Source organism: Triturus cristatus, chromosome 5_2, assembly GCF_964204655.1.
Source record: "Triturus cristatus chromosome 5_2, aTriCri1.1, whole genome shotgun sequence".
Taxonomy (NCBI): Eukaryota; Metazoa; Chordata; class Amphibia; order Caudata; family Salamandridae; genus Triturus; species Triturus cristatus.
This window is the reverse complement of record NC_140588.1, coordinates 1,017,260,111-1,017,284,356: the sequence shown is the minus strand read 5'-3', so window position 1 is coordinate 1,017,284,356 and position 24,246 is coordinate 1,017,260,111. Positions and strand designations below refer to the sequence as shown.

The following is a 24,246-nucleotide window of genomic DNA, read 5'->3' as shown; positions in this document are numbered from 1 at the left end:
TCTAATAATAATTGTTAGTATTATTAGGATGCCTGTAAAACTGGCAGTGACATTGTTATTGCCTGTCCGTTAGCAATAATTACTCCTGCAATTAGCTGTTCAAAATGTATGGTAAATAGCAGCAGGTGTAGCAGGGTGTACGTTACCATAATAGGTCCTAGAGATTACCCGCTAATTTATAAATGCTTGGAGCAGAAACATGTCTGGATTCTCCATCACCACATTATACATGCTCCTCCTGGTGTTTCATTCTCAGCAGAAAGTAAAAGGCTCTGAGATCTACCAGTTGCATGTGCTACTGTGCAGAAGTTACACATTGTCTCCTCTGATAACCTCAGTCAGAAACAACTGTAACTTGTTGACCCATTATTCACAAAACCAAATCATCTAGTCGCCAAACCTCTGTGAAATAAATATTTGTTGCTGGCTGATGCTGATGGAACATGCAGGAATTGCGATGCCTAATACCATGCAAGAGTAATGGGTGATCAAGTGGACCACCTAAAACTTGTCTGAGCCACTCAGAGTCACACACGCTGATGTCGTTTTGCACTTGTATGGGCGTCGCTGCACAATGCCTCTGCAAATGCAGTGTGACATTTAACGATAAGCAAAAATGCACTGCGGTTCACAATGATCATTGTGACCTGCAATCTGCAAATTGAGAGTTGCTAGGTGAGTGGGAGTGGCTAAATGCCTTCCCTCCCCCACATACAGGGTGGCTTATGGATAATAATGAGAGCACGAGGAGGCGAAAGGAGCAGGGCTGGTTTTACCATTTTTCCCAGGGCTGCTTTTGGTTTCCCCTTCCGGTCCCGCTACAGAGTTCTGGGAAATTCTGTTAATGACTCCTTTGTGCTGTAATAGTACATTCATCGTATCCTCAAAAATCAGGCTGTTATTATGTAGACTAGCCCTGGCCGAAATTCTTATTATGCTGGAGTAATGAAAGCCATTTTGATTATTTTGTGGTACTCTTGTGACGCAAAATCACACAATTGTGTCCACTCCCATTATTCAAAGTAATTTGTGGAAAATACACCTACTTCAAGAGCACAGTTCCTGTTCAGTTGCATTTAGAGCTACTATTCGTAGCGCAAAAAGCATGCTCTGGTTCGTTTTGGACACGAGGGTCCATTTTGCGCTAAGAAAATAGAGATAAATGCTGAGTATGCTCCACAATTAACTCTATGTAATATTACATAATTTTACTGTAATTTCATGTAATTATGCTACAGCAAATTACACAAGTTATGCCCAATGGAGTGTGGGCACTGTGCAAAGCCAGCATGGTGCTGTAACCGAGACACTGACTCTAGAGCTACTACTAAAACATCTTACTGTTTTCACATTTCTGCAGACTTCTGAATATTACAGATTTCAGTCAGAAAATTGCCATATGTGTAATGACTAATCTGGAGGGAGTGGATACTGGTTACAACCATAAAAAGTGAAAAGGTCTTGTTTTCAGTTTTGTTGATATCTTAATTAATCTTTTCTCCTTTTTTGGCATTGTAGTTGCGGTGACTAAACCTGTTATCCAGCCGGCAGGATCCTTATTTGAAGTTTATCAAGGAAATAGGTTGAGGTTTACATGCCTCGCAGAAGGATCACCTCCGATTACATACAGATGGTATAAGCGTGGGGCAGAAGGAACCAGAGACCTCCTCCTGACAAGTGGGCCTTCCTTCCTTATTGAACGTGCTCAGACGTCTCATTCTGGGGACTACTACTGCGAAGTGGAGAACAGGATCCCGACAAAGACAACCCAGCAAAGTCAAGTGTTCCAGCTCAGTATCACAGGTTAGAAGAGCAATTACACAGCACCAGAGCCCTCAAGCAAAGGGACATGTTTGAGAACACTGAAAATTGTATGCAGTTTCTAGACCGATTAAGAGAACAGTGGTGTCTGAAAATTTGCAACAAATGACAGATTCCTTGCCCGCATATTTGGCAGTATAACCGCCATATTTAGTGTACCCATGTTGGCACACCTGCCCTGGTAGAGATTCCTCCGGCTAAATCTTGTACTCTGCCTGGGTTTGATGTAGCTTTGTATGACATAGTGGTGGATCTTCAGCCTAATCAAGGGTGACTTCCCCACCACTCTATCCGGATGCCTTTTAGAGTTACTTCTGTGATGGTGTGCTTGAAATTGGCAGTAGGCTTCCACAAAAGGGTATGTCTTCTTTCCTTAACATTCTGGGAAGTACCACAGATGGAGGCTCTAAAAATGTGCCACCAATCTGGAGGTTATATTTGAAGTGGTAACATTTCATGGTGGAAATTACACTTGTAGTAATGGGCGGTGTTAGACTTTCCACTAGATATATGCCTCTGAAAAGTAGCTATTCCCATTGTAGAAAGCACACCCTTCTATCATAAAACACTAAATATGGCAGATTCCTCGCTCATGCTTGGCAGAGATAAAAGATCTATCAAATGGGCAGTTGCCACCTACAGCCTGATTCAGGACATATGCCACTCATTGGCTTCTAAAACAAAATAGAGAATCAGTGTATGTCCACATGTATACAGAGTGCTACTGAAGCTAAACAATCTGTAGACAATGTTATTATTGTAGATAACATCGGCAAGCATGAAGGAGGATTAGGCGCTGCATAAACATATGATTGAGTAGAGCATTTCAAATAAAGTACGGAGGAAAATTGAGTGATGGGCAAATTGGACACCATTCCAGAATTTGTGTCCAAAATCATAAAGGTCTCGCTCCCCTCTGCGTTTAACACCATGTTAAATAGGATTGCACATCCTCCTGAAGTCTTACAATGTATCATAATATGCACATCAAGGAGGGATACAGATATATGTGTGTATTTTGAGGTCACTCATAATGGCACTCGCTATTGATTGGAGATTGCAATGAATTATAAGGCGTGCCACCAGAACTCCTTAGCTTTTGCAGGGCTTCAGAGTCTGCAGGAACAGTAATGGTTTCAAATGCTTTCAAGACTTTTTTTAAGAGGAGGATGTATGTGAAAATTCTTGGTTGTAAAGGCATATAATTCCAAACATTATGCACACATTGAAGTATCTGAATATTTGCTTTCTCTTACAGTTTTTGTATTGGCTCTTATGAGTAAGAGTTAATCTCTGGCCACCAATGAGTCTTAGTTTTTGGCAAGGAAGTCAGGTTTGCCAGCATGAAAGTCCTTGAGAATTAAACAGCTTAATGCATGCTTGTCCGGTAGCCACTCTAGGGGGCATATTATCAAGCGGCCGCGTGAGGAATTTTATCACCGGCTATCGCTGGAAATTTACGCCATGCTAGCGCTGTATTAACAACGCATAGCGCAATGGCGATAATTATTCCAGCAATAGAGTGTTTTCCATGGAACATTGCTGGTTTTCCAGCGATGTTCCATGTAAAATAGCGATATCCTTGATGAGAGGGCCTGTGGTCTTACCCACACAATCCACCCCCTAGATTAGGTATGCCTTAGCCAGGAATTTAACAGACGTTAAATTCCTGCGTTAAGGAATAATTAACGCGATTTAAAATATTGCTACCCCTCATTGATAATATCGCGATATTATCCCATGTTGTTTTCACAGCCACGCCTCCTTTGCATCTCATTATCGATGCGAGGCGTGAGGAAAACGGGCGCTAAGTCAGGGAATCACACGCTAGCGTGTCCTTGATGATAATGCGATAAAATTATCGCCACTTTTCGCCCGAAAACGGACGCTAAAGCGGCGATAATTTTATCGCAGCCCCTTGATAATATGCCCCTAGATCTGTTAGGGTGAGGCTATGTCCTTTAAGACTACTTTAAAGTGGCGAAGGTTGATTCTGGTAAACCACTCAGCATCTCATTCTTTCCATCAATTTGGAAATGTAAACATTTGTTCATAGTAGCAAAGGTTTCTGAGAGGCAGTAGTAGATTAGCTCCCAGGGGAGTCTCGTCTGGTACCAGGCACTTGTGATAACAGGGTGCTTAAATGAGACGCCAGAGAAAACAAGAAAGTTACTCAATTGAATGCACTGGCTGAGGATGGATGAAAAGCCCCCAGGATTCATGACTGGCAGCCAAGATAGAATGTTATTTTTTTTATTTTGGTTGTAGCTCTAATGGGTTTAGTTTGAAGCGGACACCAGGCATCCAAGATTAGATCATGTCTCTCTCTCTCAGTCAGTATCATAGGTAAGCTACGTCATCTCCTGATGGTACTATGAGGTAGAACTTCATATCACCAACTTGTTCATGGAACCTGGTGTCCTGAGTCGTTTCCAAAGGCCCTATGGGCTCTATGTAAAGATTTTACAGTAAGGGTACATGTGTGGAATACTGGGCATCCACACAGGTAGGAGGAAGGATGGTCATCTGTAATCCACCATTTGAGTGAGCCGCTAATGCCGATGAGGTCAATCACTTTTTAATGGTTCACCATGCATTGACTTCATGGCCTCACCTTCAGCAGGAAGTAAGTCATGCTGTTATTGACTGGTGTCAGAGGTGTGATTATATTTACCAAGACTGCCTACAAGACATGCTGTACCGTTCAGACCTTTTGCAATTTGACAACATCACCAAGGACAATCCATCATAGTATTTATGGCTTTCATTAAAAAAAATGTGATTCATGATTGAGCCCTCTTTTAGATCCAGATGCTGCTGTTTCAACAACAACCAATCCTCAGATAGGAATACGTAGCACAGAACGAATGACCACTACAGAGCAGTCTCAAAGTACAAGAAGGCGAGAACCTCACTCCACCAGCGCTCCTTCATCAACAAAAGGTACAACCTTCATTCATGGACTATCTTAGCGCTTTAAGGATTTGATATTTTTTTGCAGATACATGTTTAGCAATGGCCCAGCCAGGGATTGCTTTGTTTGCCAGGTTTGAGGTTTGAGGACCTGAGTCACAAACATATGTTTGCATTAGGTGTGCAAAAAGTAGCATTTTTTTGTTCAATTTTAGATCCTAATTAACAGTCTCTGGGAATGGAGACATTTACCCCTACAAAGCCACTTATAACATTTGGGAGACCTTCAACATTCGTGAACATTCCCAGAGATTTTCACACCCACTTTTCACACTTGTGTCAGGGTCAAAAAAGGCATACGTGGGTGTGAAAATTGGGTGTCAAAAGGTTTAAAGATGTCGACTAATGGTGATAGTAATGGCCAGGTTTTGGTTGAAGATGAATATACCATTTTAAGGGAGCTAAACAGGACAGTAACCACTATCCCTCAAATAGTATTACCCGTTAATTGACCCACTAATCTATATTGCATACATTCAGCAAATTGTGCAAACCTGGTAAAATTAAACTTTGCTATTGCACCAACTCAGGAATGCGAATCCAATTTCACAGGATGTTGATACAAACATTTTCACCCATTGCGCATAAGCTTCTCCCCCACTTACAATAAAATGCCCTGCAAAAGTCTCCTTTAACAAAGTTCTAAAAATTCTCTCCTTTACAAAAGGAGAAAGGACATTGTCAAATCCTTAGACCGCAAGGAGCATATCATCAAGCGACCTTTCGCCACTTTATCGGGCGAAAAGCGGCGATTTAATTATCTCACTATTATCAAGTCCGCGCTAAGATGATGTAGCGCTAGTTTACTTGCGATAGCAGCCGCTTTGTTAACGCTTTGCATGTCCGTGATAATTATCGCTAATGACATGCAAAGTGGGCGTTCCTTACAATGACTGCATGAAAAACGACGCAAGCACATCTTCGCACTATTTACAATGCAGCACCAGCGATAAATAAAGTAGCGCTAACCGCGAGTATCGCAGGTATTGTACGCCTGATCAAAACTTGACTAAACCATCCTTACAATGGGAGGTGGAATCTAAGTTTAAGTCCACACTTGTGTATTAGCGAGATTTCCCATTATCCCCGTAAATCATCGCAGGATTCATCCCGCTATCACTGCCTTATGCCACTATCGCTGGATTTCACATCGTCTCTGCACAACACGTTGATGATATGCCACTAACAGGGCGAGAAAATCCAGCGATAGTCGGCGATATTAAAAAACGCGCCAAGCGCGATTTGCGATACTTATCGCATTTTGTTGATGATATGCCCCTAAGGCTTTCTAAGAGAACAATTCATTTTGGTGGCTTGGATTAGTAATAGGGGTTTACAAAATATGCTTAATTTTCTTTTGCGCAATTATATAAAATGATGGCAAAATCACGTTTAATTGCAGGAAATGCACATCCGTCATTTCACACAATATTTTAGTGTGAAACGCTGAAATGTTTAGAGAGAGGACACATTTGTTCAAAAGCACAGCAAACACCAGCCTCTCGCATTCTGTTTTTCTTGTGCTTTCATGGTAAATGTTGACTCCGAATGGCAACACTGGCATAATGGCATCCTTCTTCGGGATTTTATGTCACAAGTGTAATGCAAAATTCCCAAACTTACGTGAATTATGCTAGTATAATTTAAATTTCATCGAGGCCTGATTTCCAAGGAATTCCACCAGAACAACAATGCAGCATGAGGTAAACTTCTAAGTCTGATTTTTAAAGCCACTTTGCATGGGTCTGAGTGGCTTCAAATATCTGGAGTAACAAAACGCACAGCAAATCACTGCTTTGAGTTACTCTGCCCTGGGGAGGTGTTCCATGGGTGTTGTGTGGGTGCCACTCCCATGGATTTTGATGCATCCCCAGATTTACAAGAACTTGTAAACCTGGGAATGTGCCAACATCTAACACCTTCCCTGGGCTGCTTCAACGAAGAGAAATATCTCTTCCTATCTGTTTCTTCCTCTTCATATGTGTGCTGCTTTCTGCATCACGCATAGAAAGAGGACTATGCCTCCCAGGATTGTTTCTGTTTAGGAAGGTATCCCTTCCTGCACAAAAACAATCCTGCATGCAACACAGGCATCCTTGCACCATGATGCTAGGGTGCCTGCATAGGCGATAGGATGCACATGGGAAAGGACAGGTGTGCACCAATATAAATTACATTATTATTAAATACAGCACATTCCTGCCCTTTCCCTGTCATGCAGTGCAATGCAGCAAGGTGACTTGCTGCACTGCATCACTTTCTCATGTATGAGCCCTAAGTGCTTTACAGGCCACTTTGTAACGCAAATAGATTAGCCTATGCATTTGCATGCATATCAGCTTATGCAACTTCAGAACTAATATCTGCTTTTTAGAACCTCGAAGATCAGCCCTAATTTCTTTTAAAAATGTTTTACAATTTTACTTTGGGTCAATAGAGGGTAATATATCTAGAGGATACTAGCTGGTTTAATGTATTTTAGTCACTGAACTCAATGGGGAGTTTCCAACCTTTTGTGGGCTGAATTATATTGTGATCCTGAGTGATAAACATAAGATTTGCGAGATATGTTTTTTTTGTATCAATGGACTGGCATCTCTAACACAGATGTTTCACATGTCGCAAAACTTTAATAATTGTTGCAGGATTTAACACACACCAACCGTTTATATTCTTTTATCAGATAAAAGTGGCAGACAAACAAGCCATAGTACTGAAGTTCCAAAAATAATGATCAGTACCACCAAAACAGCTGGCAAAACAGAATGGGCACAGACTACCGACACTTCCGAAAGGCACATATCTGCTGGTAAGAAAATACCTTCTCATGAAGGTAAATATGGAGTGAAATCACTTTGTCAGAAACAATTGGGAGGTACACCTCTAGCAGTATCAGTTAGTTTACCACTCACCTAGGCAGGACCTCAATGTATGTACCAGGTGCCTATGCTCGAGAAGAGAGAAATTACATAGAATCATTCTTCATTCTCCAGGCAGGTTGGAAAGGGGTGAGTTGCCCAATTTCCACCCATCCAGCTAAGTCTGCTATTTCTGCCACGTGGCCACTTTAAGTTCCAGGTGAAAGATTATACACATCGGGCTCAAATGCCATGGAAAACTGGAAAAGTTGGGATGAGGTCATGTGACTCCATCTGCACCTACTATTACATATTTTGCAATTCACAAAATTTGTGTAATGTTGTGTCTGGAAAGTAATTCCAGGCACAGATTTCCAGGAGTAATGTTGCATCTGTCATAAAACCTTTTTACGGCTGCCTGCTCCCCCTGTGCGGAATTGTATGCAGAGTACAATTCTGCACAATGGGAAAGGTTGTCTAATGTGCAAAACACATTTTTCTTTCTTTTTTCTCTCCGTGGGGAAAACATTTTTTTGGCAGTGGAGCAAAGGCTTTACCTAGACCCCTAGCAAATCTCAGAGTACTCTGTTCCCCTTCCTATCCTAGAAAGTTAGCTACTTCATACTATGCTTGGAGTAACATCCTGACCATTTACTGGCTGGGAAGTGGTCTGATTCAGTTTATGATAGTTTGTGATCTCACAAACCTACAAGGAAAACAATGTCTTGTAATGTCCACTTTCCACTCCTCGCTTGGTGTTTACTTCTGTAGATTTTTAAACACTGGGGGCAGAGAGAAGAAAAGTCTGCCAAGAATAATTTTGTGTTTTCTGACAGATGTAACTGAGGTATTACCAATTTCATACTTATATTTACTGCTGAAAATACTTTCATGAAATTGACGCATTCAATATCCTTCAAAAGCCTCTTAATAATTGTAAATTTCACTATAGAACGTTTTAAGTGAGGCCCCGTTGATGCTTCCAATAGGGGAAATAGGTGCTGGAGGAAAGTGCTCTGAATTTCATATTGTCCAATTTATAAAGCATTTTTCATAACTAAGCTTAACTTGTACATAGACATTTTCAATCTTGATTCATGTAATTATTATTGGTGCAGTTTATGTGAAGAAGTGTATTTGCAAATGCTGAACTTTTACCAGTGTTATGGAAAATCTGCATTAACAAATTTACAGTAAGCGGTGGGTTTGTGGATGCTCCTTCGTGGGTCTACCTTTGAAAGAAAGTGAACATCGAAAGACATGTATGTTTGTGGTATTGATGTACCTATAAGAGGAAGTTTTCCACCTAGAAATCCAAGCAAATTTACTTATGTCAATGGTACGGGTGAAAGAAGAACTTGACCTTCTTTAGGACCTTAAGATCAGGTTAAGAATACAGTTACCTGTATGTCAATTTGTTAACAGAATTATAGTAATATATTGCTGTACTGTATTACACCAATTGAATGCAACTTAGACAAAGAACATTGATATTAAACATTTCGGTAATGATCATGTGTTTTAATCACTCAAATTAGAAAAACTGCATGAAGACTTTTTCATACTCAATCAATCAATCAATCAATGACACTTATAAAGCGCGCTACATACCCGTAGGGTCTCAAGGCGCTGGGGGGGGGGGGGGGGTGCCGCTACTGCTCGAACAGCCAGGTCTTCAGCTTCTTCCTGAAGGAGAGGTGGTCTTGGGTCTGAACTATCTAGTGATGTTTAGAGTGTCCCTGATATGTATTCAAAATTCAGTCACAGAACGTCTAAAATTCTGAACTACTTGAACATCTGACTTAGCCTCATTGATAATCAGCTTTGAATGTCTTTGATAGAACACTAAAACAACTCCATTAATTGATTACATGTTTAATTCATCTAAACCTTGAACTGGATAACGATCTACTCAATCCTGAAAACATTCACGAGTGACCATGATCACTTATGCATTATTTTCAGGGCCATCTTTCTTAAGACATCAGGTGTGTCTTCGACTACTATTGATATTTTACAGACGAACCATCGAAAGGTATTCACAAATGCTCATTGACATCTGGGACTTTTTAAAACAAAATGTTTTACTGGAGTTATAATCCAGCTTACTAATGATTTAGAATCCACTGACAGTTTAGTAATATAAACTTTAACCTAAGACTAGAAAAAGTATACCAATATATGATAAAGCCATGTTGCAAAGTAATCAAAACTGATTCATGTAATGTCACAAACATCTGGTTTTATAAAGTTTTATGACAATTAGTCTGAACTTAATACATGATCAATGTTATAGTGATGTTTGCATTTTTTATGAGGATCCTAAGTAGAATTAGTAAAAAAGTAAAAATAAAAAAACACTTTGAGGCATATTTGGCCAGTCTGCGTGATGCACTAGATGTAACAAATTCAACAAACTTTCAAAGTTAACCTGTTTTAGTGTCATAATATTGCTGCCCTCAGTTACTACCAAATTATCGAGTAGGAACATAAGTTATTCACTTTTACTAAACATTTACCTTGTCTTTCAATTACAGTCTACACAATCATAACTACTCAATAGTTGCAACATATAGCATATTTATTTTTACTGTTTTTGAGATTACTTCAGCACTACAAAGATTTCTCTTTCGAAAGCTTAAAATTGGCCATTTCAGCTAACACTACATGCATCTTTCAACTATATATAATTTACAGTCCTCCAAAGCACTCATGTTATTTTGTGGAGCATCTGTCAAAATATATCTTCATGAACCAAAGGCTATCCCATAAAAATAAATATGAGAGAATTCAATCCAACAGGGGAAATGCCAAGTCAAATATATAGGTGGAAATAGACAACTTACTTACATAGCATGAATCAACTATCCTTGTACCCAACACAGAAATCAAAGGAAGAATCCTAGAGCTAATCATGGCCTCTACAGATAGTTGTCAATGTTTACGCCCAAACAAGGTCAATTGGTCAACCACTTTCCAATACATATTTACATCCCTTATGGAGGTAGAGTTGCAAGCACCTCTCAACAAAGAGAAAACAAACTGGATCATAAATGCAAAAGACATTGACAAGGGAGTCCAGGAATAATTTAGTAACATTGAAACGTGAAATGTTTTACCGGAGCACAAATGCTGACACCATGTTAAAAGTCTATTCTAAAAAAACAATATAATTATCACAAAGAAATACCTAGCACACCATAATTCAATGAAATCGTTTCAAACATAGGAGAGCACTCACATCCCTAAAGAGAAACTGACAAGCTGATTAGTCACCCAAAAACAAGACAAGGCTCAAGAAAAGTGAGAAAATCATGCAAACAAGAATTACAAAATGATAAAGCATCATTAACATAGGAGCAAATAACCCACTCTAAGAATGCAGAGAAAGCTGCATTTAAGTTCATACTCAGAACACCATAGCACTGAAGAATAACAGAATCATACCAAAGAAAGACAATCAATTCCTAGCATTTTCTTCTGATAAAAATGCAGACATCAAAAGAAACTTCATCACAAATCATCTCAACACAATAAAACACAAACTGAAAACCCTAAAAACTTAGGAATCCTTTGCAAAATTACAGCTGGACGAGCTCATAATAATATTAACACTAAAACAAATGCATCCAACTTACTGCTTTGAGTACGCAATACTACAAAGGTAATAAAAGTTTATTTTGACCCACTAGCACTGTACTGACTCACGTTAAATAGGGTCTTGGTGAAACAAGGAACATACCCAAGTGATCTGAAGATGGGTCAGATAATATCAATTCTAAAAGAAAAGATCAGTGCAGGCCTTAAAACCTGGACAATTACAGACCGGTAACTAATCTAGCTTTGTTTAGGAAGGCATTTGAAAAATTGGTAGCTGTACAACTTCATTACTAAACGAAAGCTCACTGCTATCTCTATCTCAATCAGGATTAAGACCTGAAGCTGCAGACTTCAAACAGAGAAATGGCAAGTCTAAAACTCCTCAATGATAGTCAGTGAATCCTGGATGAAGGAAGGCATGCCTGCTGGTGCTTTTAGAGGTATTAGCAGCAAACTACAAAGTAGACCACAACATTCTACTGAAAAATCTAAAATGCTGTTCTACAGGGATCTACTCCACCTGCACTATTCAACCTGTACTTAGAACCTGTAAGACTAAAGGTTGCCATTCAATTACACCAATATGCAAATGATTGACAATGTTTCCTAAAACTATGATTAATAAAAGACATTGTCACCTTGTGAAGGAATTACACAACTGCAAGAGATCCATGTCTGAAAATAAATCCTCAGAAAGCAGAATCCATGTTAATTTTTCACGAATACAATATAAAAAATGTATGTAAACCTATTCTCAAAGCTAATAGTGAAAGGCTTCTCACCGCCACTTTCTACAACAGTGAAATAACTGGGATAATTCATACATGCCACATTGTTGATGATACCACATATCAACAAACTAGCACAATTAGTAAACCTCCACCTACACCAAATAGAAAAAATAAAGTACCCTCTTAGCAATTAGCAAACTGAAGACACCGGTGCATTCGTTAATTATTTCCAAGATTTATGTTGGCAATGTAATTTTGATGGGTCTTCTAGCAAATGTACTGACATCTGCCAACATTAATCTCCATTCTACTGTTCATCTGGTTTCAGAAAAAAGTACATTTGATTAAATCATCCCAATTCTGAGGAACCTACTTAGGCTTCCATTGTAGGCTAGGAATAAATGTAAAATCAATTGCCTCACCTTCGAAGCACTAGATATAGATAGACTGAGTTACGTGCGTGATGAATTGTGGCTCAAAGATGGACCTAGTTTGGATGAAGTTTTGCTTGTTGCAAAACTAATTGAGCACTCTTTGGAATGTGTGAAGGTGATTAAGAAGGACCTCAACATGGAAGTATCACCTGTTAGCTCACGTTTCGGCTCTAGTGCCAAAGTGAAACCTCCTTCCAAAAATGGTGAGACTATGGTGTCACACAGTGAAAGAATACAACTAGAGCTCATGGCAGGAGGGAGAGCAGGTGTTTTAGATGTGATAAAGGAGGACATCTAGCAAATGATAAGTCATGTCCAGCACTCAAATCTGTGTGCACATATTGCAAAAAAAGGGGACACTTAGAAGCTGCCTGTAGGATGAAAGGACTCAAACAAAGGGTGAGTGAAGTTGAGTATGATGCGAGTGAAGATTCCCATGATTTCGAGTATGGGCAGATTGTTCTCCAGGTTGGGGGTGAGGGTCCCTTAGATTTCATAGAGATGGAAGGTGAAAAGACCAAAGTTTCATTCGACTCTGGAGCTAAAATTACCATTGTATCCAACAAATTTTATGAGGACAAATTGAAAGGGAAAGTTGTTTTACTCAAGCCTGACATTAGACCTTACGCTTTTGGAGGTGACCCCATTGATGGAGTATGAGAGACGTTTTACCTCAGGCAAAGTCTATGTGTCAAAAAAGGGAGACAGGATTTCGAGTTGGTGGCAACAAAGGGATTTGGGTGTCATGTTGGACCCCAACAGCAATCCCCCCATCATTCTGAAAGATAGACAAGCTTTCAGACTCCTAGCTTATGATACTACACTACAAGAGAGTTTAAAGGAAGATTATACCCAAGTTTTCAGTTGAAAACTAGGTTGCCTGAAGAGTTACTGCCACAAGATCAAACTTGTTCCAGGTTCAGTCCCCATTTCAAGCAAGGTACATAATGTTCCCTTTGCAGTTAAAGAAGAAATGGATTGTGAATTAGAAAAACTTAAGTCTCAAGGCATCATTGAAGAGATGGAAGGGACTGGTTGGTTGGCTCCAGTCATGGCTGCGAGGAAAGCTGATGGTTCACTGAGCTTATGTGTGGACCTCAGACAACTTAATCAGTGTGTCTTAGTGGATAAATACCCCCTCCCATATATTTCTGATTTGCTGATGATGGTAGGTAAAGCTGAAATTTTCAGTACTATAGATTTAACCTCCGTGTAGCACCAAATTTTGTTGGATGAATCATCTAAAGATCTTACTGCGTTTGTTACACCGTTTGGTACCTTTAGGTATGTCAGGCTACCTTTTGGCCTTGTGTCGGCAGCCTGTTTTTCAGCGTGCCATGGAGAAAGTTTTGCACAATGTACCAGGCGTCTGTGTATATCAGGACAACATACTATTGCATGGATGTGATGAGATTGAACATAGAAGTAGGGTTAGGCAAGTCCTGGACAGGATTAGTGCACACAGTCTCAGCATCAAGTTAGAGAAGTGTTAGTTTGGTCTCAGTGAGATTGATTATCTATGTCATTTCATAACCGCTGATGGTGTAGTTCCTAAGGCAGTAGACACCATTAAGAATTTAGCTTCTCCTTCTTCTATTGAAAAACTTCTGCATTTTCTTGGGACGGCAGAATATTGTAATAAATGTATAAGGAACTTTGCTGAAGTCAGTTTCAACATGAGGAACCTATTACAAAAAGGGGGCGGAATTTGACTAGAATGAGGAGTGTGAAAAGGAATTCTGTGAGATCAAAACCAGACTCTCGCAGGCACCCAAGGTTCGCAACTTTGATCCCAGCAGACCTTCTGTCATCACCACTGACACAAGCCTTAAGGGTCTTGGCGCTGTTTTGCATCAAGATGGATCTGGTCCTGATGGCACCATTATGTTTATTTCAATGAGTCTCAAAGGAGCTGAGTGTAGGTACTCAGTCATTGAAAGGGAGGCTCTTGTGGTGCAATGGGCCATCAAGAAATTGAAGAAGTTTTTGTGGGGCACTTGGTTCGTTTTTAAGACGGACCACAAACCTCTGTGTGAGGTTTTTACCAATAAGGGCATTGATTTAATCTCTCCCAGGATATCCAAGTGGGTTGTTAGTGTGAAGTATATTCCCTGTTCTGAGAACATTGTGGCTGACACGTTATCTAGGTTGGTTTCTGTGAGCAATTTGGAACATCAGAGTGATTAGACATCCAGTAAATCTACAGATTGTGTTTGTGAGACTGACTACGAAGTCATTTTGGAGGAACAGTGGCAAGAAGCTGTTGTTGAGGATGAGGTCCTTCAAGGCGTCATGACATTTATTTGTGCAGGTTGGCACCATAAGGAACAAGGAGGTATACTTTGTAAATATGTTTGGTGTCTGTGAGACCAATTGTCTTCTAATGATGGTATGTTTTGGAGAGGTTATAGGTTGGTTCCACCTTTTACTTTACGTAAGGAGCTGCTGAATCTTGCACATAAATCTCATCTGGGAATTTCAAAAACTAAGGAGAGATTACGCTCTGCTTACTGGTGGCCTAGCATGGATCTTCAGGTTGATCGTTTGGTGAGAGAATGTGTTCAATGCTCTTTGAGTGAGAAATGTATGAAAACTAGAACTCAACCCATGGTTGTCAGGACACGTCCTAATGGTCCCTGGATGGACATTGATTTGGACTTTCTGGGTCCTGTACATGGTGATGGCCAGGATATCTACGTCATTGTAGTGATGGATCTTTTCTCCAGGTGGCCTGAAATAAACTTCTCTGGAGGTGTGGACACGAAAACTGTAATTATCTTCCTGGAAATTGCTTGGTAAAGGCAAGTGTGGTAAAGGAATGTGTTGTTCAGACACATTCATTGTTCGGGCAGCGTTGTTGAAGTACATGTGGTTTAGCAATGCATGCCTCTGTCATACAGCCCTCGGAGCCCTCATCACAGTACATCTGCTGCTTATCTAAGAAAGGGATAAATACTGGTGGAAATGCCCAGAAAGAGAATAATTACTTAAAGTCTTCTTCAGTGCTCAGATGGGTGGGAAACGCAGGACCCGTGGAACATTTTTCAACCCATCTGGGTAACCCCGCCATTGTACCACAGAAGGGCCAGGTTGTAATGCTTCTGTACCTCTGTACCGTTTTTCTTGGCAGTAGCTGTGCTTTAATTAACCCACCCCACATGCCAGCACCCACTGGCCATTAATGCATATAGTGATCGGGATCGGATCACCAAAATGGTGGCCTAACCCAGGGTGCAGTATTATCTTTCACCTTAGCTAAGTAGCGCTGACTATGTAGCATTTGTAGCTGGAGGTGAAAGTGTGAAGTACCGTTGAGAACATCTGCATATCCATAGCACACTAGGAGGAATTGGGTGGTGGTTTCAGCCTGGTAGTGGCCATACTCAACATCTGCAGGTTCCACAGGTTCCTTACATAATGAAGGCCTAGATAGCTTTCCTTCTTGGCCATCTTATTTAGTGCAAGTTTATTTATGTTGTTACCATCATCGTTCTTGTCTTGTTGCAGTTCTATCTGTTCTTCATCCATAGAAAAGACACAATGATCCAAATTGTCATTGCCTGTTAGCAGGCCCTCCTCCTCCATGCAACACATACAGTTGTGATTTATACAAATGGAACATATGTTATTTCTCAGCAAGCACTGTGTTTGAAAATGCTTACGTTCAACTGCATGTGCCCTAAATTTCACCTGGAAATATTTGTAAATTCAACAATGCAACACACTCTTTTGAGGTGACACTTAAATCGTTCCAATCCAGGTGTTTCTGTTTGTGTGTATATTAATATTCAGTAGGGGGTACTGATAGAGACATATGAGGGTCTCATTCTTGCTGTAGATAGCGGTTTGCACCAGAACTGGCATTAAAAGAAGGCAGCAGTATTAGTACTGGCCATACAAATTTCCCAAGGTAATAACTGGTACAAAGTATGTCAGTACAGTGTGACTCTGAGGGGGAAGGTGTGAGTTGTTTGGTTTGTACCATCCTGTGAGTAGTTCCAGAGCTTATTAAATGTAAACAATAGAGATAAACATGTTGCATATACATAAGATTCTTTTAAAGGGAGAGCATTACTACATGTGGGCAATATACCACAGCTGCTTGAGAATGAGTTAGTTCACTGCCTGAAATGTCCTAATCCCAGAAAGTAAATCTAAGATCGTCTGTAGTCAAATGTAAATATTTTATGCTGGAGTTTGATTGCTGTGTTACTATTTTTTCTATATTATTCCATTCTAAAATAATGCATCTATTTAAATTCAAGTGTTAGTTCTGGTACAGCTGCATTGAGCAAATCATGAGATGGAGTGAGACACAAAGAGAATATTCAAGTCATATTACATGGAAGAAGATCGCCATATATATTGTGTACCTAAAATATACCTTTCTGTTTACCTTCTTGTACTTTCCTGTTTATGGCAAATCTTCAAAGCCAATTAATCAGATCAGGTTGTTATTGGCTTTTCAATTGCATTTGTTATCCTTTTTTGAGGGATAATGGCTGGATCTCTCGGATACAAGTTTTATGATTTACAGCTATATAGTTATTTTGTCTTAACCCCTTCCATGCCCATGACGGAACGGTTCCGTCATGAGCATCGGTTGCGCTGTGCTCATGACGGAACCGTTCGGTCATGGGCCCGCCCGCGCTCGAACCCTTCAGCACCGCGGGGGAATTCCCGCAGCGCTGAAGGGGTTAATCTATGCAAGATATATAGAGCACTCTTGTAGTTCACCAGAGATCCCTCACTCTTCCCCTCAATTACTAATTCTGGCATTCTCTCATAATTCACCCAGTCAGTCACTCCCTTGCTTGATCAAACACTCACTGACTGAACTCCATCATCCAACCAGTGTGCATAGCAGTATCCACTTAGTTTTCCTTATCCTATTAATTGGAAACTCTGTCTTCTCTTGATGTAGTTCCAGGTGCGTCAACTGGCTCCACGCTGCTCCTGATCATCATGGTCATTGTCGTCAGCCTCGTACTCCTAGTCATCCTGGTTGCTCTATTTGTAACAAGGTGTAAAAGGCGAAAGGGAACTGGTGAGTGGATCTGGCTAATGAAAATCTACTTTGTTAGAAGACAAGAGGGGCACTGCTTTGTTTTTATAACGGTTGAGGAGTCATACATGTTCTATGTACTTTAGATTTGGTTTTCAAGGTGACCTGGTGTCTGGAACAGTTAAAAACAAACATAAAGTGATGGTCTTGGGGTTTTGGTGGGTGGAAGTGTCACAGTAAAATACTTTATAATAAGGACAGAATGTCCTTGTACATCATAACATCTGAGGGGGTAGGAGGCACCATCTCAAATATCTTATGTATCTGACAATTTAGGTAAGGTGTGCACCATATGGATAATTCAGCTTCATTCTGGTATTTGGAGTGCAATTCTTTTTCCAGTTGTCAAACAGAGAATAATCATAGCAGCATTTTAACTTACAAGTATCATGTAATCATAGTTTCTACTGTTCCAGAGCTCCCCAGTTAATTTTTAAATTACTCTTTTGGATGAAGTCGCTTAATATTTCAACAATTTAAAATACCCAACAGAAGTTTGTTGTCTCAGTGTTATGAAAATCTCACAGTTCACTCATAGTAATTGGAATTCTCATACATCCTAGGCCATGAGAAAACAATCTCATGTTTTCCCTTTATGTAAGTCCCAGAATGGTTGTGGTACTTTATGTCCTAATATCTATCAGCCTAATTTTCACTAGTCCAATATAGTTCAAGTATGATAACATGTATTTCATTTCAGCATCATAAAATCTGTCCACTGAGTATTGCTGTTCAATATTTCCTCAGATAGTCTGTAAACTACCTTTTCAGACCAGACCTCTAATGCTGCTTGATATTTCCAACAATATTCCCAGGAAAGCAAGGAACATTGACTCCAGGCTCAAAAAATGTAGCGTAACAGCTCTGTAGTCCGAATGTTCTTCCAGCTCAAACCAACAATACAGCATAAAACCCACACGACATCCTAAGCAGCTACGTGCGTAGAATGAATTGCAATATGACCTTCTTCTACGGCTCTCACACTGATTCAAACAAGAGAAATTATACTTGAGTGGAAAGTCCTTTGATCATAATCCTCATCTACCTTTTCCTCAATGCTGTGTTCTCCGATAGTGTTTCATGATATATACATATTCCACTGACACCCACTTCTTTCCATTTGCTTCTTCAAGCAGAGCAACTGCTCCTCCCTCCATCTATTTAAATATAAGAATTGCGTGCCACACAGCAGATGCGCTCATCCAAGCCTGTCCACGCTGAGAAAGTGCGGCCTCCTGGGGGACCATGCTAGGGTTTTCATTGGCCTTTGGATCTATTTACTTTGGGGTATGTTTGCATCTCTCAGAACCCACCAACCCTACTTGTATATCAATTTTGACTCCGCCTTCGGAAGAACTTTGTAAGAGGTTTGCCATTTTCTTTCCTGTAAGATTCAACTCATGTTCATTAGTGTGATAAACCGGGACCTGTTTGCAGTGTCCCCCCAATTTTTGCCCTCATTTGGACTACTAGATGCTGGTTTTCTGACTGTGCCCTGGGCTCTGCTAAGCAGACCCAGGCATGTGCTCTGATTTAAAGGTATATGGTAATTATTTAATTACCATTGATACTGACAGCCTAGCTGTAAGTCCCTAGTATATAATTGGACATGTAGGTTTAGACTTGGTAAAGGCAAGTGTGGTAAAGGAATGTGTTGTTCAGACACTTAAACTTAATGCGCTTAAGTGTGCACTGCTGTGTTGCCTGCTTTCATTTTAAGGCCCTTCTTTTCAGGCTGCCTTTACACTAAATTTATATGCAAATTCGACTTTGGAATTAAAGGTACTTCCAAAGCCTCAAACAACCTTATGTTTACATATAAATCACTCCTATGGTTTCCCATTGGTGACCCAGGACTAGGGTGCCTTGTAACTATAAGTATGGACATTATAAAATCTGTTTTATATGCCTTGATGAGGGAAGAACTGCCAATTTTGCTTTTCCCCATTGTAGCCCAATGGCTCCATAGGCTAACATGGAATACTATTGATAGGAGTGAGCTAAAAATATACTTCAAGGTATCAAAGTGTAAGTTAGAACAAATCCAACAACTGTTAGATTTGTTATAGTTATGACAGAAAATAAGTTATAGAACTGTCTTTTCTGTAAGCCAAAATCCAGCATTCCAGCAGCCCTCACCTAATTGGACAGGCTCTGCCAAGGTGAACCAAGCTGTCTTAATGAGCTATGAGGTGGCCTGACTAGAGACAAAGGATTTCCTGTGGGAGGAGAACAGCAAGCTGCACAGCAAAAGGCAGGTTTTGGGTGGAGTAGCCAAACTGGTCTTCAAAGCGAGAATGACAGTTTAGGTTCACCCCCACATCCTGCACCCCCAGCCAGACAGGAGCCCCAGTAATTTGATTAGCAGAGGAGCTGGAAGGGGAGTGTTAGGGAAACTTAGCCACATCAGTCAATTGGCTTAGCCAGATCTAGCCCTCCAGGAGAAAGTTTCTCCATTTTGGAAGAATAGGCGTTCTGGGTCAAGAATATGCCACACTTTTGAGGAAGTGCTCATACACCTGGGTGGTACCCTGCATACCATTGGTCAGGGTTGTCCCCCTTCTTGAAGCCCGGGAACACTGAGTAGCTGTGCAGCGCCTAAGATCCCTGCCTGAAACTGCAAGGAGAAGGAGTGCCCTGCTGGAACCCTGGCCTGCACCTCAAAGGATTGCACTCTGAATGACGGCACCTGGTGCACACATGGAACAACAGCCCTAGGGACTTTGCCTGGCTTCAATCGATCAATCAATAAATCAGAGATTTATATTTCATAGCTACTCACCTATAAGGTCTCAAGGCACTGGGGGGAGGGAGATGCTGCTCTGTCTGGGCGCAGATGTTCAGTAGAAAAGTCAGGTCTTGAGACCCTTCCTGAATTGGGTCAGCAACGGGGATTGCCTGAGGTGGAGAGGCAGGTCGTTCCTTGTCTTAGTGGTGAGGAGGGAGAAGGATCTTCCTCTGGCTCTAGTCTTGTGGATCCGTGGGATGGAGGCGGGGGCCAGTTGGGTGGAGTAAAGGTGTCTGTCAGGTACGTGGAATGAAAAGCCGTGGTTCAGATACGCTGGTCCTGCGTCGTGGAGAGCTTTGTAGGCATGTGTGAGGAGCTTCAAAAAGTGAAGAAGTGGACTCCCTGAAAGCAACAGGTCGAAAGAGTTCGACCTGCACTATCTCCACCAAGAAGATCCCAGCTGGAAGGCGTCCAGGGGACTTTTCAGGAGCTGGCCAGGTTCATTCTGGGAAGTATAGCCCCAACATCCCAAGGACCTTTTTAGAGCTTCTATACCCTTGGATTTGTGTTGTGAACACTTTGGAATCCCAAAAGGACCTTCTGGAAGGAGATCCAGAAGTTTGGAGAACTTTTGTCAAAGAGCTCCATAAGGTGACCGACCCGTTGATGAGAGTCAAGCGCCAACGTCGAACTGTGACCCGGCCTGGATTCAGTGGTGTAACACAGTCCACAGCAGCCCCCGCAGTGCAGGGGGGCCCACAAGCTCCAAGAGGCCCCCACAGCTGAGTACTCTGGTCGGAGATCTCCGATTGTGTCCGGAGGGGGCCCTTCCACATTTCTTGCAGGGGGTCCCCCTCAAGTTTCGTTACGCCAGTGCCTGGATTTCGAGTTCGTCCTGATGACAGCTCAGTTTTCCAGGGTTTCACTGAGGCCTCATCCTGAACCAAGCCACCGACGTCGACTTGAAACCCAGCCTGATGAGGAGCCTCGCTCAACATCAAGGGAAAAAGTTCCAGGAAACAACTAAGTGCAAAGGTATAAATTTGACCAAGGCCTTCTGTTTAGTGTATCTGACCTGCTCTCCATTTTGGTCAGCCTCAAACTTTGACTTTGTCCTGGTCAAGCACAACAGGTGTCTCAAGTTGATGTTTTTGTTTTTCAAACACTACAAAGTGTTTATTCTTTAGAATTTCATATCTCTGGTTCCCTACATTGGTTTTTGTCATTTTGGTATCATTTTAAAGATAAAAATATCTCCTATTAATATACATTTTATGGTGTGTTATGTCTTACATATTTAATGTATTGTGTTTTTAAATGCTTTACACACCTGTCTCCTATGTTAAGCATGTCTACTCATTGCCAGCTACCAAGGGTTGAGCACCTGAATAAATTATTGAGACCTTGACTGGAACTTTTATTGTGTTTGTGGCCTTATTACTAGTGGTAGTTCCCTACTTTTCACTACTAATAACCCACTTTCCAACAAATAGTATTATAATCGAATCTTCAGATGGTGAGGTAACTAAACGTAAAGTTTGAGAAGGGTCTTTTCCTCTCAACTGGAATCACGGGGTTCAGCCTTTGCTACAGAACCTGAAATCAAGGTTACCAGCTGATATGTGTTGGTTTTAGCAGCCTTGTTGTCATTTTTTGCTGTGACTGTGCCCCAAAGGTAGAAGGGAGGGGTTATTAAGACATTAAAGAACCCCTGCCTGGGTGTCAACATAGAGACTCATTATAGACCAGCCTATTTACTTCCTGCTTGTACTGAGATTAGAAAAAGGTGCTTGTTCTACTAATTTACTGATCATCCTATGGCACAAAACTTGCTGGACGTTGCACATGGGCTCTTTCATCCTGGGATGAATGCTGAGGCCGCACTGGTCTCAGTTTTAGATAATCCCAGAATGGGTCTAGGTGCAGGACACCCTGTGGTCCTAATCTTGCTCAATCTTTTGGCGGCCTTCAACTCAATGGATCAAACTGACTTAATACACTGTTAGTCGGTCATTAGGTCTGACCCTGTCCTGGTTTGTTTATTTCTTACTGAGCGAAGCCAGTTTGTGCTTCTTCCTTCTTTTTGATCCAGATCATGGCATGTCATGTAAAAATCTGCCCATGGCTCTTCCCTCTACCCCGTTCCGGTATGTCTCTTAAGAGCTATGACAAAAATGTTCTGTCAAGATTTGCTTGAACAGTGGAACTTCCACAATGCCTTTGTATGCAAGTCTAATTTGAAGTGCCATTTCCTTGCCCATGTTAAGTCACTCAGGAGAGAAAGGTATACAGGATATGCTCTTATGTACAAAACATTCATCTGTTACCAGCATAACGTGATTTCACACACGCCTGATCCTTTTGTAGGTAAGTGCAATTTAACTTACCTTTCTCTCTTAAGTGTTGAGTAACTTGAGCCACTACTGGGGAAATGCTATACAAGATATGCATTACCAGTTCCTGCATATGTTCGTGCCACTGAGAACCAGGTTTAGCGCTGGTGACCCCTGGTGCGGCATTCGTTTTGGGCCCCCCCATGACCTCTTTCTCCACTACCGCCCTCCAACAGTGCCTCTCATCTTCCCATAGACCCTCTCACATGCATTTCATTTGTTTTGTAACACTGCTCCTACCAGTGTAGGGTGTCAGAGCACTTAAAATAACACACATTATACAAAACCAATTAGACAGCCTATGGGACATTTTACGTAAAACAATGAGGATTACAAGATGTGGGCATCACATGTCATCCATACTGGTAAGCAGTATATTTTAAGAGTGCTTGGTCTGGAGAAACACAAACTCAGGATTGAAATTATACCACAGTGGTTGGGGTTGGCTTTAATAGCGAGAAAGTATTTCCCAAAGAAACCCATTTTAAAAACATTAGGATAATGAAAGACCGGAAAAAACACATAGGGGGTGATTTACAAACATTTTGTGCTGGGTTTGTGTCATAAAAGTGATGCAAACCAGCACAAAATGATTTTACTTTTACCTTCTAGCACAAAACTTGTTTTGAGCAGGAAATTGACTAAAAGTAACGCAAAGTCGTGCACAGTGCTGCTTTGCGTTACTTAAGGGGGTGGTGATGGACGGAGCAGCAGAACCAATCAAACACTCACACCCAGTCAACAGATCTGGGTTTCATCCATCACCGTTCTTTAGCCCACTCTGCCACCCCAGTTCAGACATGGCCATATGTAAATCAGTCTGACCCTGTGCCGCATGGGACCAGTCCAGCCCGAACTGCCAAGCCATGTCATGATTAGTTCTGATGCTCCGTCCATCACCACCCCCTTTTGTACCGCTTTGTTCGCCACAAGTTGGCAGGGTATGCTCAGACGTGAGTCCCTTGCTCACTTTGCCACTGGATTCATGCAAGCCTGGCTGAAGACGGCTGAAATGCCAGAAACCGGTCCTAGGAAGCTTGTTTCCGGTCCAGGGAAGGCATGGCTTGGTTCAGGCTGGACTGTTCCCATGAGGCACGGGGTCAGACTGATTTGCATATGGCTATGTCTGAACTGGGGTGGCAGAGTGGGCTAAAGAACGGTGATGGATCAAACCCAGATCTGTTGACTGGGTGTGAGTGTTTGATTGGTTCTGATGCTCCGTCCATCACCACCCCCTTTTGTACCGCTTTGTTCGCCACAAGTTGGCAGGGTATGCTCAGACGTAAGTCCCTTGCTCACTTTGCCACTGGATTCATGCAAGCCTGGCTGAAGACGGCTGAAATGCCAGAAACCGGTCCTAGGAAGCATGTTTCCGGTCCAGGGAAGGCATGGCTTGGCAGTTCAGGCTGGACTGTTCCCATGAGGCACAGGGTCAGACTGATTTGCATATGGCCATGTCTGAACTGGGGTGGCAGAGTGGGCTAAAGAACGGTGATGGATCAAACCCAGATCTGTTGACTGGGTGTGAGTGTTTGATTGGTTCTGATGCTCCGTCCATCACCACCACCCCCTTTTGTACCGCTTTGCGTTACTTAGCATCAAGGGAGCATTACATGGCCGTTCTCATACAATCACCCACCCTT

The 24,246-nt window shown here is 41.5% G+C and overlaps 1 protein-coding gene across 1 annotated transcript in view; it reads left to right on the top strand.

Annotated features, from left to right (window-relative positions):
- LOC146829599 (hemicentin-1-like) overlaps nucleotides 1-24,246 on the top strand; it is a 454,493-nt gene that overhangs the window by 420,518 nt on the left and 9,729 nt on the right. Inside the window, exons 7-10 of the mRNA XM_085608301.1 lie at nucleotides 1,519-1,803; nucleotides 4,627-4,764; nucleotides 7,478-7,603; nucleotides 17,342-17,464. Of these exons, the coding sequence (XP_085464427.1) occupies nucleotides 1,519-1,803; nucleotides 4,627-4,764; nucleotides 7,478-7,603; nucleotides 17,342-17,464 (672 nt within the window). The remainder of the gene's footprint in view (nucleotides 1-1,518; nucleotides 1,804-4,626; nucleotides 4,765-7,477; nucleotides 7,604-17,341; nucleotides 17,465-24,246) is intronic.